A 15075-nucleotide genomic window follows, 5' to 3' on the forward strand; every position below is an offset into this window, starting at 1 on the left:
TATTTTCTTATATCTGATTAATGTCTCCTTTAAGTTTATAGCAATTCTGCCACCAACTTCAGCAGTCATTAAAGAGACCTAAAAGGCAGATAATTTACACCAATGTAATGTAACTTAGTAAACAACATGTTGTATGAAACATAAATAAGGGCAAAAACATTAAGAATAAAAGTATAAAAATAACATTTTTTTTCTACAATTGCTGGTGGTCAGAAACAAAACTTATAAGCCACCAGCAACTTCCATACCAAGCCTAGCATCAGGATCAAAGTTACCTTTATTAGAGAGAGGTGGTATCACAGCCGAGGAAGGGTTTTGTATCAAGCAGCATATAGCTTGCAGAAATTTGGAATTATGATCAAGACTGCAATTTTTTTTCCCCTTTTAAAGACTTACAGGAAAGAAGTGAAATATTAGACTCACCTTGTGTATTTTGTGAACTTCTTAAATACTTGAGCAAAAAAGCATTTTGTATGCTTAGTTTTATATAAAAGTACCTTACAGAATGGATGACACCAGGCATCCCTGAAGTGATATCTTGTGGTTTTGACTATAAGGGTGTTTAGAAACTGAGCTCAAATTTCTGTCTTTATATATCAACCACAACAAGAAAGCTACCAGAAGCCTTCCAGAACTCATTTCAAGTACAAGGGCTACAGGAGTCTGGCAGAGGAATAAAGAAGGAGGTTGAAGAATGAGCTAGCACTAGCGACATGCCTAGTGTGTATGGACAGTCTGTCAGTCTAACTTCTTCTTGAGGATACTTATTTACTGCGAACGCTGCAGAGGAATGACTGGCTTCATTTTATAGAATGACAGGACTTACTTCATGCATGCCAAGACCTTGCTCCTCTTATCCTAGAGATAAGTACCTACAGGTAGTTGTCAGCGTGATGTCACATAAAACCTCTAGTTCTTATTCTCAGCCAGTATAAAAGGCTATTTAATTATAACCAGTACTTCTTAGGCCTCAAGCCCAAACATGTGAGAAGAGCCTTCTCACATTCCAGCTGAAGACATAATGAAGTAAAAAATCTGTGGGAGTAGCTGTGAGTTTCCCCTTAAGGTTAGGATATGGAAATGGGAGAATAAAATAACTATCCTGAGTCATCCTTGGTATTTACAAAAAAATCTGCCAACACATTATAGTCATATTGATTGAGGTTCAGCCTTGCCTGATCCTGCTCCTTACTTTTGTTGCTACACAAGAATCCAAGTTCAACAGGAGGAGAGGAGGGGGCAGGGAAACAGTCTGCAGGATAGGCTGCACAGGAACAATTTTCCTGTCCTGAAGCTAGGCATTTGTATGCTAAAGAAGACGAGTAATGGATGCAGAAGAAGAGCATACAAGGATGAACATGACTGTAGCCAGGGGGAAATAGACCTAAGAGGGTGATGTCTGTATGCAATGTATAACAACTTGTTAAACAAATGTGTAACAACCAAAACACTGTCTGATGAAAAACAAAATACCATGATTTATAATTAATCATTTTAGCCAGTTTGAAACCTAAGAAAGAAGCAAAACCTTTAAAAAATGGTTGGCAATTGCAATGGCTTCTGGTTTTGTTAGACATTGGAAGTCGGTTGTCTTTTCAGAAGGCAGATGCTTACCTCATAAAATTTCTGACCTTACCAAAAAGTTTGTTCTGGCATTAAATTCCTACAATATCAAGTCATATCAAGATTACAAGAGGGTGTAAAATGCTCCTTTTTTCTGTTAATTGAGGTAGCAAAACCAACATGCAAGAATGCTTCATGAAGTGTTGATCTAGTTCTGTTGCACCCAAAGTCAATATCAAACTTATTTTGGTTTTTTATGCACCCAACCATCAATGTTTGCAACTTTGCAGATGCGTATCTTTTTGAGTCCCTGGAGAGACAGTTGCTTTTTAGTAACTACTGCTTGTAATCAAGGGGGCTTTCCATTCCAGCAAGCAAATGTGTTTCTTGTAAATGAATACAACCTTCTGTCTGATGAAACTGAAATCTGGAAACATCAGGTAAATTATGGAAATAATTATAATACTTCCAACTAGATGAGCGTTCTGTGGTTTTTATTTTGTTACTGACAGCAAAAATTTACCTCTTTGGTTATCTTATGCATGTAATTATAACCAGTCCAAGTGCTGTGTCTTAGATGTACCAAGGAACATTGACTTTCTCCAAGCACTTAAAAGACATCTAAGAACTTTATTTCTCAAAATGTTGATTATGTATTTTTTATGAAATAGAAAAGTTTCTCTCTACTTTCGTAGATTATTCATTGCAATGCTAGAACATTAAACTTCATTCCGCAGTCAGCCACCTAGAAAGAAAAAAACATTGGACCTTACTTTGCAGTGCTCAGTGTGAACACTCAACCCTGTAAACAGCAATAAAAGTGACATATCACTTGAGACCTTTATAGGTATTGCACAATTTTTCTTCTGTGTTGTAAAGTGGTATACTATGTTTTTGACAGGTTCATTGCTAACTGACCTTACTCATTGCAGCTGGAATTTTCAAGTCCTAAATTACAAAAAAAAATTGTGAAATTCTCTTGCCAAATGTACTGCACAGTAAATTTCCAAATATAATTGAAAGAGCTGAATGCCCACTTGATTTTAACTAAACAATTACATTTTAGATATAAGTTGATGCTGGGAGGCCTTATAGATTAGGTTAATTTTAGCACACACACAGACAAAACTCTGTATTTCTCCTCCTCATTCCTCCCTTCCTCCATTCCTTCCTTTCTTCCTTCCTTCTTTCTTTCTTTTTCTTTTTCTTTCTTTCTTTCTTTTTTCTTTCTCTCTTTCTTTCTTTCTCTTGACTTCTCTTGAATTCTCTATCTTCTGATGTCAGATACAATGATAAAAAACATAATAGAAATTCTTGTTGCTATGATATAAATACATTCTGATAAAGATGCCCTTGCTCCTTTGTTAGTCTTGTCTTTTATTCTAGTTATCATATGGCTAGATGAGGCCTTCAAAGTCATCTTATCCTTCCTATGCTCAAAACAGGAATCAGCTGTATCTAGGCCAGTACTGACAAATGCTAATTTAACATATTCTTACAACCTCAAATGGCAGACTCAAAGCAAGATGTTCCAGTACTTCCTTCTTCTTGCCATTAAAACCTTTTTCTCAGCATCTAATTTGAAACATCTTTGTTGTGCCTGAAGCTTGTTTGTGTTCACCACAGTCATGGGAATGGATTATATCCTTTCTGCTTTGCTTATTTGAGATTATCATCTCCCCCTCAATCATCTCCCTAGTTTGTTCAGTTTTCCTCACAGATCACAAAACTGGTAGATATTTGCTTTGCTCTAGATTAGCTCTAACTAGAGTTTACTTCTTCCTTGAAGTGTGAAGCACCAAATTTGAGACATTTTTCTAATGCCTTAGCAATCCCGAATAAGACAGAAAAATTACTTTATGTGGTTTTGCATCTGAAAATTATGTTTACCTTTTCCACAACAGCATGTCATTACTGAATTGTATAAAGCCAGCAGGAAATGTGTCCTTGTGCAGGTCCAACAACATACTCCATAAATAGACAACCCTTAACTCCCAGCACAGGGAGTGACTGGCTTGGGAGGGCACAAACCCCAACACAGTACTATTGGTTTTACACCCTGCTTCTAAGACAAGTAGCATGGAGTTGCCTTACCTCCAGTGCCATGTCAGTGAACTGTAGCTATGAAAACATTTCTGTGGCCTATAAAGTATAAAGCAATGGTGCCGCAGGCTGCTAAACATATAAAAGGAACCGTTTAAAATAAATTGCACACCACTCTTGAAATAAGCCATGTTTCTGTAGCTAGAGATTGATAATCCTTCTTTCTATTAAGTTCACTAGCTGTTGTGCAAATTCTGATGAGCGTGGTCTTCCGCTAAAGTGTGTGGGAGAAAGAGAGCTCCCTATCCCTTCATTCAGGTTAAGCAAGCTACAGATGCAGAGCAGCTGGAGCAAACAGCATACAGGTGAACGTCTGCCGTATTTTGAGGAGTTCAATCCTACATGGTTGTTGGTTTTATGGCTCCCAGCTAATGATGATGATCCACAACGTTATTTCTATACTTCAAACTAAACGGAGAACTGCTTTCCTAGGTGACAGCCAGAAAGCTCAGCATTTGTAGAACTGAGCATCTAACTGCTCTTTTCGAAAAATAGTTATGTTCTGCAAGCAATTTTAAAAGCTGCTTGGGTCTTTTGCACTTCTGTTCTTGCTGTGAAGGACTTTAAAGCAAAAAAGTGAGTATGCAAACCAGAATTGTGTTTTATGCTATCTAAATGCCAAGAATCTAAATTTAGTACCTCTATTTTCTGCTTCCTGGAAGTTCCTAGAGTATGATTACACGTTTCATTTTTCAGAAATATTGTTTAATATCTCAACATTTTATTAACGTATCCTTAGATAAAATGTTCAGAAATTTCAAACTGATGAAAAGAACACTGTTTAAAGAGAGGCAAAAAGTCTCAACCATATCACTAAAATTTCTTTAAATGTCATCAACAGAAAAGGATCTAAAGGCTCCTTCCATGAATTTGAATACTTTCTCTTGCATTGATGATTTTTTCCTTTGTATGATTAAGTATGCTTTTCCACAGAGGGTGATGAAAGCAATTCACTCTTAGTCAATCCAATGGTAAAATAACAGCAGTATGGGTAGGCCATTCATGCAGAAAATATCTATACTACAGACTATTGTGTAGCAATTTAGAATATACATACAACAACCTCCCTATAGATCTGGTCTTTGTATATCATTCCCATTGACACCTGTCAAACCTGTTAATATCCCTGTGATAGGTTAGAATGGCATAATGGCCTGCCTACCTGGCACAGTTTAGATTTATTTTTTTTTCTTTTTCACCTTATTCAGTCCAGTTGGGGAGTTAGCTACACTGAGATAACTCAACCTGTGCTTACGTAATGGCTTGCTGATGGTTATGTTTATTAAAGATTAGAACAGAAAGGAGGGTATAATTCTGTCACCGACAGATCTGAAACGTCGTGTTGCTGCAGCTATTTCCATGGCTAAGCTGAACTGTAAAATCATTTCCCATACAGACCTATTGGTCCTATGTACCTGCCACTTGCTGACATCATTAATAATTTAGCATTGCAGATATCAAAAATAATATATTATATTTCATTCTTGTTCACAGCTATGCTTGCTTTCAGACTTATGTCTATGTATGTTTCTTTCTCCCCAGGTAATGCATTTGTGGTGAGCCTAGCTTTGGCTGATCTGGTGGTGGCCTTGTATCCATACCCACTGGTGCTCTTAGCTATTTTCCGCAATGGATGGACGTTGGGTGAAATGCACTGTAAAGTGAGTGGCTTTGTGATGGGACTAAGTGTAATAGGCTCTATTTTCAACATCACTGCAATCGCGATAAACCGATATTGTTATATATGTCATAGTTTTGCCTATGACAAAGTGTACAGCTGTTGGAACACCATGCTGTACGTCTCCTTAGTCTGGGTATTAACAGTAATTGCAACAGTGCCAAATTTTTTTGTTGGCTCTTTAAAGTATGATCCACGCATCTATTCATGCACATTTGTTCAGACTGCAAGCTCCTACTATACGATAGCTGTTGTGGTAATTCACTTCATCGTCCCTATCACAATTGTGAGCTTCTGCTACCTTCGAATTTGGGTTTTAGTAATTCAAGTTAGAAGACGAGTCAAATCAGAAACAAAACCAAGACTGAAGCCAAGTGACTTTAGAAACTTTCTTACCATGTTTGTAGTTTTTGTGATTTTTGCCTTTTGCTGGGCACCTCTAAACTTCATTGGACTGGCTGTAGCCATTGATCCTATGGAAATGGCACCAAAAGTTCCTGAATGGTTATTTATTGTAAGTTACTTCATGGCCTATTTCAACAGCTGCCTTAATGCAATAATATATGGACTCCTTAACCAGAATTTTCGGAATGAATACAAACGAATATTAATGTCACTGTGGATGCCAAGGCTTTTCTTCCAGGACACATCCAAAGGAGGAACTGATGGTCAGAAGAGCAAACCTTCTCCTGCTTTAAACAACAATGACCAAATGAAAACTGATACTTTGTAAATGTGTAATAGTCATGCAACAGTTTGTCATCGAGAAACCCGAGAATATAGTTGTAATGTTCTGGTCATTCTTCCTTACTTTTGGGGGCTTGCCATTTTGATGGCATTTTGTGACTGGAATACCATCTCCTTGATAAAGCACATTGCTCTCAATTAATGATTTATACAAGGTATCAATTGGAAATGTATTTTAGAAATAAAGCAGCAGGTGAGTGCAAGCATAATAGCTCTGAGCTGAATTCTGCTCCCAGAGATATGACTGAGGCATTTTTTTAATTCAGTGGGAGTTTTGTATTACACAGAATCACAGAATGGTCGGGGTTGGAAGGGACCTCTGAAGATCATCTTGGCCAACCCCCTACTAAAGCAGGGTCACCCAGAGCAGGCTGCACAGGATCACGTCCAGGTGGGTTCTGAATGTCTCCAGAGAAGGAGACGCCAGAGCATCTCTGGGCAGCCTGTGCCAGGGCTCTGTCACCCTCAGGGTAACAAAGATCTTCCTCACATTCAGATGGAACTTGTTGTGTTGCAGTTTGTGCCCGTTGTCCCTTGTCCTGTCGCTGGGCACCACTGAAAAGAGCCTGGCCCTGTCCTCCTGACACTCGCCCTTAAGGTATTTGTAGACATCGATGAGATCCCCCCTCAGCCATCTCTTCTCCAGGCTGAACAGCCCCAGCTCTCCCAGCCTTCCCTCATCAGGGAGATGCTCCAGTCCCCTCATCATCTCTGTAGGACCCTGCTGGCCCCTCTCCAGTAGCTCCCAGTCTCTGTGGAACTGGGGAGCCCAGCACTGGACCCAGCACTCCAGGTGCGGCCCCACCAGGGCAGAGCAGAGGGGGAGGACCCCCTCCCTCGACCTGCTGGCCACCACGCTCCTCCTGGTGCCCCCCAGGGTCCCACTGGCCCCTTGGCCACAGGGCACACCGCTGGCCCACGGGCACCTTGCTGCCCACCAGCACTCCCGGGCCCTTCCCCGCAGAGCTGCCCCCCAGCAGGTCACCCCCAGCCCCTGCTGGTGCCTGGGGCTGTCCCTCCCCAGGGGCAGGACCCTGCTCTGGCCTTTGCTGAAGGTCACTCGGTCCCTCTCCGCCAGCTCTCCGGCCTGCCCAGGCCTCGCTGGATGGCAGTGCTGGTAAATCAGTCACTCCTCCCAGTTTTGTATTGTGTTCTTTATACAAGATCAGGATGCATTTTTTAGAAGACGTAGTGAAGGTACTTGTCTATGGGCACAGAAGCTCATCAAGGTTGAGGAGTGATGGTTTCCCCTCCTATAACTGAACAAAGAGGGTGAAGTATACACACTGTTTTCTGCACACAAGCCAAACATCACATTTCTGTGTATGTACTGGTGGCAGTAGTAGTATTTTTCAATCAGACTTGTAAAATGGAGAGAAGAACACTTGTGTAAAAGCAAACATTAACATTAAGAGCCTTTCCTCACAGTTTTTTCAAACTTATGTACACTGAGATTTGGAATACAGTCTATTCTGTTCATGTTTTGTGGTCAATGTTACGGTAGTTGATATAATACAAATGGTTGATTTCTTACACATTTACTTTACACAATATTCTTTTTTTAGATATGATTAAATTTTCATTGTGTTCCATTTATTTACCTAAATACACAGATCCAGTGTCATTTGATGCACTTCAGCACACCTTACATATCTGCAACAGGCTGGAAATTATGGCATATGACTTGTGATCATCTCGAGTGGCTACTGGACACAGGGCAGTATATCCTAGATCATCTCAAATGATGCTAAGACCAAAAGAAGAAACTCTTTTGTCTATAATGGTAGCTGAGATACCTGCTTCACATGTCTACATCTAATCATGAACAAAATCCACTGTTAGTGCCTAACCTAAGCTTCAAGGTTCCCTATAGTGACAATATGTTTCCTTCCATCTATGATGATAAACACACATCCAAGGATTAGGTGAATTGCTTTGTGGAGGTGCTGGTCTCCTTTCGTTGATTTTAGAAGGAACTTTGATTGCTAGTTCAAACATCTCACTTTGGATAGCTAGATGGGGTTTTATCTTGCCTAATTTGGGATGTTACCAATGTAGGTGTTTGCACAGGATTTATTTTATAAATTCCCATTGTAGTCCATGGAGTTCTAGGAAATTATTAATTTTATCTTGAAACAGGCACCTGTCTTCGTTGGTCAGGGGAACTGATCAACAGAACTCACTATGTCTTCGTTGACTGTAATGGAGATCAGGCAGATCATGTAGTCACATCTCAGGCAAAGACAGGTGATCTCAGCCACATAATTCGTGTACCTACAGTTCATATTTGCACAGTTTATAAAACAAAAGGATGGGTTTCCATATTTTTTTTTCAAACTCAGCTCAAATTCAAACTGGATTTCTTCTTTTTGAGGTAACAGATTGTAACAGTGACCATACAGATCAGATTACCATCTGGGTTATACATCACAGCATCATAGTTTTTTACACAATGTGGTTTGTATTATCTCTAAATCAGATTAGGGATCTGTGTGTAAACACACAGCCAATGAAGTTATTTGAACATAAGACTTGAAATGAACATTACTTTCAGTAGTGCTGCTCAGGGGAGAGGAGACAGGCCACTGGTAAATCCATGGCAGGTATTCAGATAGGAAAAGGAGGAATTCAGGTTGCTATTACAATCCAGTTTGGGTTTCCTGACTGGGATATTATGAAAAATATTTCTGTAGTAATTGTAATGTATACAGCTGATATGCTGCTCCTGAAGCCATAAAGACATACTAAACATCATCCTTATGTTTCTACACTGATAGAAAAGCATCCAAGAACCACAAAATGTTAAATGTTTATTTGCTTGCCAAAAGTCTATGTGAAGTACAGCAAAGCACTGTGACAGTACAGTGCAAAGTACTGCAATAGGTGATGTGGTTATAGCATGGTTTGAAAGTGTGGGCAGGAAGAACATACCAGTTCTGTACAGATTCATTCATCTTTGAGGATATTATTATTTCTGTTACATAGAAGTATTCATATCAGACATAGACACTTTGAGAAAAAGGAGGATGAAAGTCATGTAGACCCTGTGTTCTGCACAAGGTGACTAGTGAAGGCGAAACTAGGGCCTCAGGGACAAAGTCTGTTTCCAGAAAATTTGGAGTGTTTTCAAGCATTTACTATTATCTTGATTAAAAAGTGTTGTATTTTCTATTTATTTAAAAAAAAAAAAAAAAGTATTCTAGGATTGTTCTTACAATGGAACTCTAATTAGAAAAAACTTATCTTCACACAGATGGGGGAAGACCACTTGTACATTCTGTTTCAGTAAAGAGGGAAGTGGAGGTGTGGTAAAGTCTCAATGAGACTGACATGACGCATTAGCCTTATCCTGCCTCTCCATGCAAGTGAAAATTTCACTCTCAAAGAAGAATTAAAACTAAAGATTTAATCCTATTACTGTTGGCTTCAGTGAGATCAGGTTTTCACACCAAATTATTGACTGAATAGAATAATTCTGCCTGGCTTATTCTCAGGAGCAGAAATGCACTTCTGTCTCTCCACTTCTTCCTTTAAGAACACATCTAGACAAAAATGATTACTTATATTTCCCAATTGTATTTTTAAAGAACTGCACAAGTCTGGGAATGTGCTACTGAATAAAGATCTATGGAAGATTGTATATATTTCTTAATATGTATATAATACAGTTTTGGTCATCTGAACAGTATCTTGCATTTAAAGGCATTTACAGATTTAATGAAAAATGTGGAAGACAATTTATTTTCTGTCATCTATTGATATGTTGGTATTTTAACTGTATCTTGCACTCTAGTCTATAATAATGAATCCCTATTTTGTCTCAAGTTACAATGAGCATGCAAAGAGACCACTATGGATGTCTGTTGTAGAACACATAACTGATTCCTGTTCATCATCTTGTTAGTGACACCTCCAGCTGTAGTGAGACACAAAATGACAAAACCCATTTTTTAAATCTGTATTTTAAGAAATATTTTTGTGGCATGAATTTGCTCTGGGATAAGAACCATATGAAATGCATTGCCAGAAAACGGATACTCTGAATCTAACAGCTGGAGTTGGAGGTTGAAACCACAAAGAACATGACCCACTGGACCTGATCACAGAGGTAGGACTGTGACATTCACTAACTGTAAACTCTCGTGTTCAGCTTTGAGGGCTTTAGTCCTTTGGGATACCTGGGAACGTCCTATGGAATTTTGTTGGTGTCCACTCATAGAAAAAATGAATGTCATGTCATTGTGCAGGCAAAATTCAAAATAGTTCAATGGCTGCTGAATGAAGCCTCAAAATTGCTGTATAAAGAATCATTATCTGGGAAAACAAAGGGGAGCTGGCCACAGTAACAGCATTTTAAAAACTGTATTCTATGTCTGAAATACATACCAACTAATATTAGTGTTCTGTAAACTTATTGAGGTTCCCCTTTACCTACAGTCATGTGATAAAATCAACTAAATGCATGCCAACTGATATTATAGGCAATGATTAGTGATGTCTGTTGATGTCAGCTATGTTTTCTTGGTTTTTAATGACAAACTAATGAACAGTGAGATTTTGTCCTTAGAAAGTTAAAAAGAAAAAAAAAAAAAAAGCAAGCCTGTGAAAACAGGTCATGTGATAATACTTTTAAATTATGCCACAAAGGAACCGCATGGCAAATCACCTGTTTGCATGTATTTAGTCTAAATGTAACCATTTAACCCCAGAAAATATATCCAAAAGGCTTTGCAAAATTCAAAAAAATAAAACGATATAGTGCTGTTCCAAGGCAAAAGATACTTTACTGTAGAAACGTGCACTTTGCAATTCCTAACTTTCCGAAGTCCCTGTAAGACACTGAAGACACACACAGAATAATATGAGAACAAAATGTGGAAGACTGCACAATGATGAATTGCAATAATTTTGTTTTCTCCACGAAGTGCAGCTTGCCTTATTATTGTGAACACAAAAGTGCAGGAATATGCCAGGCCCAGGAAGCACTCTGGAAATCCTGCTGCTCTCCGGGATGGTTTATGGGAGGATAAGACCACAACTATTGCTAACAGAAATGTGATTCTGCTAGCAGATAGTCACTGTCCCCTCCTCATCCTCTGCTGACAGCAAATTTTCAGGGCTCTCTTTTTTGACTTTTCACTGCACTTGTACCTCTTTCGCACGCTGCTCCCTTTTTCATGTCAGGAGCATCTTGATCCAGCCCCGTTGCCTCAGCCTTAAGGATAGCAGTTTTCCTTTGGGGCTGAAAAGCTTTAAGCAGTCTCTACAACTGACAAAAAAGCTTTTCCAGGAAGAACAACCTCTCTCACAGCCTCTTGCTTTCAATGTCAGCACTTCTTTTTTTGAACAGTTCTTACCAAAAAGGAAAAAAAAACCACATCACAACCATTTTTAAGAGACTTTAAAATAAAGACTACCTCTGACTTGAAATGTTCACATCTGTGTGGTAATCAGGATAAAAGTAGCTGGAAATTCTCCCTAGAAATCTCAAGAATACTGTCAGAATCCTAGAATCATCATTTAGGTTAGGAGGAACCTCCAGAAGTCAAATTGTCCAATTCCCTGCTCAAAACAGATCAAGTTGTTTAGGTCCATGTTCAGCCAACTTTGAACACCTCCAAGGATGGGCACTACACAACCTTTCTGGATGTCCTACACCAGTATTTGATCACCCTTATGGTGTATTTTTTTCCCTAATACCTATTTGGAATCTCCCATGTTGCAACTTGCTTCCATTGCCTCCCATCCTGTCACTATGTACCCTCATGAAGACTCTAGCTCTATCATCCTCTGAACAGCTAGCTGTAGACAGCAGTATGGTCTTCCTTTCAGCTTCTCTCCTCCAAGCTGAACAAATCCGGCTTTCTCAGCCTTTCCTCATATGGCCCGTGCTCCAGGTCCTTGATCAGCTTGGTGGCCTCTGCTGAACTTACTCCAGTAAATCGATACCTATTTTGCACTGGGGAGCCCAAAATGGGACACAGTACTACAGATGTCGTCTTAGAAGCACTGAATGAAGTGGAAGGATTACTTCCCTTGACCTGCTGGTGACCTTTTTCCTAATGTAGCCCTCTGCTACAAGCACACACTGCTGGCTCATGGTCAACTTCTTGTCCACAAGGACACCAATGTCCCTTTCTGCAGACCTGCTTCCTAGATGGTTGGGCCCCAGCCCGTAGCGTTACATGATGTTATTCCATCTTATGTGCAATATCTTGCTCTTAATGAATTTGATGATTTCTTTACCTTGTCCAGGTGCCTCTGAGTAGCAGCCCTGCCCCTCAGGATATTGATTGCTTTCTCCAACTTGGTGTTGTCCACAAACTTGCTAAGGATGCATTCTGTCCCATCATCTGGTTTGTTACTGAAGACTTTAAGCAGCATTGGTGCCATTATTGACTCCTGAATGACCCCATTAATTACTGACCATGAGCTGGACTTTGCACTACTGATCACAACTCTTCAGGTCCACTAGTTGAGCCAATTCCACACCCACATTTTTGTCCATTTATACAGCCATTACACTACAGATTCAGTGATAAGGAGACTATGGGAGATTGTGTCAAAGGCCTGTTAAAATTAAGGTGTACAGCACCCACTGCCCTCCCTTGGCCACAGCACCCGTCACTTCATCATTGAAAGCAGTGAGGATGAACAGGTGTGATTTCCACTAGGTAAATCTGTGCTGGCTGCTCTCAGTCACCTTCTTGTCTTTCATGACATTTAGGAATGAATTCTGAGTGGATTTGTCCCACCACCTTCCTAGTGACTGGGGTGAGACTGAGGAGCCTGGAGTCCCCTGAATCTATCTTTTTGCCCGTCTTAAAGATGACACAACATTTGCCTTTTTCCAGTTATGAGGAGCCTCCCCAGTTGCAATGACATTTAAAAAATGATGCAGTGTGGCATCACAACGTCATTCAGAAGCTCCCTTAACACCCTTAGATGCATCCCATCTGGTCCGGTGGACTCGTGTATGCCCAAGAGGCTTAAGTGATCCCTAACTCTTTCTTCTGCTACTGTGAGTACTGGTTTACTCCCACACATCCTGCTAGAAGGCTCAGGGACTTTGGATGCCTGTGGACAAACCTTCCCAGTGAAAACCGAGACAAACCCCACATTGAGTACCTCAGTCTTTTCCTTGTGGCATCTCACTTGGTCTCTTTCCCCACTAACAAATGATCCCCCCATGGTCCTTACCCTTCCTTTTCATACCAATGTATTTATAGAGACCTTCCTTGTTGTCCTTCACCTTGGTCACTCCAGTACTTTATGTACCTTGTGAAGGAGATGACTGCACAGATTCAATTCCAGTCTCTGTGCTCCAGAGTCTGAAGAAGCCTTCCCTTTTCCATCCCATTTGCAGCAGCCCGACATTGTGACTGGGAGAAGTAGATGCTGTTTTGTATGGCTTCCTATAGGGAGGTGGTCAGCTGGTGCAGACTAATCTTGATGATCCAAACTGAACGCATAGCCCAGTAGGAGAGAGACTCTATTGGCAAGCCATCTAACATCCCTTGACAATTACATTTTGATCAAATGCCAGAGCATGTTGAGAAGTAAACCTTTTTGTGAAGAAGTCAATCAATCAAAAAGAAAAATCAGGCTTTGGGACTTTTTCCTCTTATACATCAGTAGCAATCTAGGGAATTCTAAAAGATATTTTTGAGATTGCAAATGTTATTACCATATTCTTCACTTTTCATTTCTCTCAAGCAGAACTTCACTGAAAGTCCATTTCATTAGACTAGTTCAAGCAGTTTTGTGTCTCTTAACATTAAAATGTCCTTGCCAAAAGTTGCTTTTAGCCAGAGTAACTGCTGCAAACCTTTTTCTTTATAATTCACCTTGTTTAAAAGTCAATGAATCAGAAATACTGACATGAAGTATATGTAATATATATATAATTTTCAAAATATAAACTAGATTTTCCATGTTTTAATGTATTCACCAATCCCACATGCCTTAGCTTATACATATAATAATCCATAAAGCCAAGACCTAGCGATCCCAATGCTTTTCATATAGTAAGCTCTAATTCAGTCTTTAATCAACTGCAGCATTTTTTTCATGCTTTAATTGCTGTGTCATTGGAAATCACTCCAAATTTTGTGTTCATAGGGCTAGAATCCTGCAAGGGCTAATTAGTCTTAATCCAGCACTTTACACAATAGCACAGCAGAAAACAGGAATTTCAAGCAACATTACATCATTAAACACAGTGCATCAGAAGAATTTTTTCCCTTTGTCCTGAAGTAGCACTAATTTTAAACTGGGTATCACTGTAACACCATGAAAGCCTGTTCTGCTGGTAAACTTCAAGCAGAAATTTAGTATTTTAGAGTATTTCATATGATTCACAGATATGAACTACCAAAAAGCTACTACAGTGACTGATCTGGATACTCTTGGGCCATTAGTTACAGTGTCGAGCTTTCAGCTGGTAATGCAAAAAGTGAACGCTCTAATAGCCCTTTCTGGCGTATATCACAAATTGATATGGCATTCAAGTCATCTGTACTAAAGCAATTCTGCATACAGATTTTTTTTCCAGATTTGTTCATGTGGTGGATAACAATTTAAAAAACCAAACACACCAAACAACAAAACCAACGTGACAGTGTCTTATATATAGAGACCATCTTTCAAATACATTACATGCAAGGAACTAGGCAGCCTCAAGTACCATTTCCATGAGGGAAAAGTACACGGATCCTGGAGTTTTATGTTCCATCTCATTATCCAGCTATTTTTCAAAAAGATACACTTGCTTATCGAACAACTTATGCCATCACCTTAGCTTTTCTTATGCAAAATATAGTATGGGTTGAACTGAAATCTATGAATCCAAAATGGTATTATTCAAAACAATTTCACGTGATACTGATGCATTTAGTTCTGTGTCCCCACCACTCCACCCCAGAGGACCAGGGCTTTGTTACAAGAAGGTTTTCATCCCATGCCCTTTTCTGCCTGACAGATTC

The 15075-nt window shown here is 39.5% G+C and overlaps 1 protein-coding gene across 1 annotated transcript in view; it reads left to right on the forward strand.

Moving 5' to 3' along the window:
• MTNR1B (melatonin receptor 1B) overlaps positions 1–6217 on the forward strand; it is a 30297-nt gene extending 24080 nt beyond the window's left edge. Inside the window, exon 2 of the mRNA XM_056328760.1 lies at positions 5209–6217. Coding sequence (XP_056184735.1) covers positions 5209–6077 — 869 coding nt within the window. The 3' untranslated portion in view covers positions 6078–6217. The remainder of the gene's footprint in view (positions 1–5208) is intronic.
• The last annotated feature ends 8858 nt before the right edge of the window (positions 6218–15075 follow it).

Source organism: Falco biarmicus, chromosome 2 (genome assembly GCF_023638135.1).
Source record: "Falco biarmicus isolate bFalBia1 chromosome 2, bFalBia1.pri, whole genome shotgun sequence".
NCBI classification, from domain to species: Eukaryota; Metazoa; Chordata; class Aves; order Falconiformes; family Falconidae; genus Falco; species Falco biarmicus.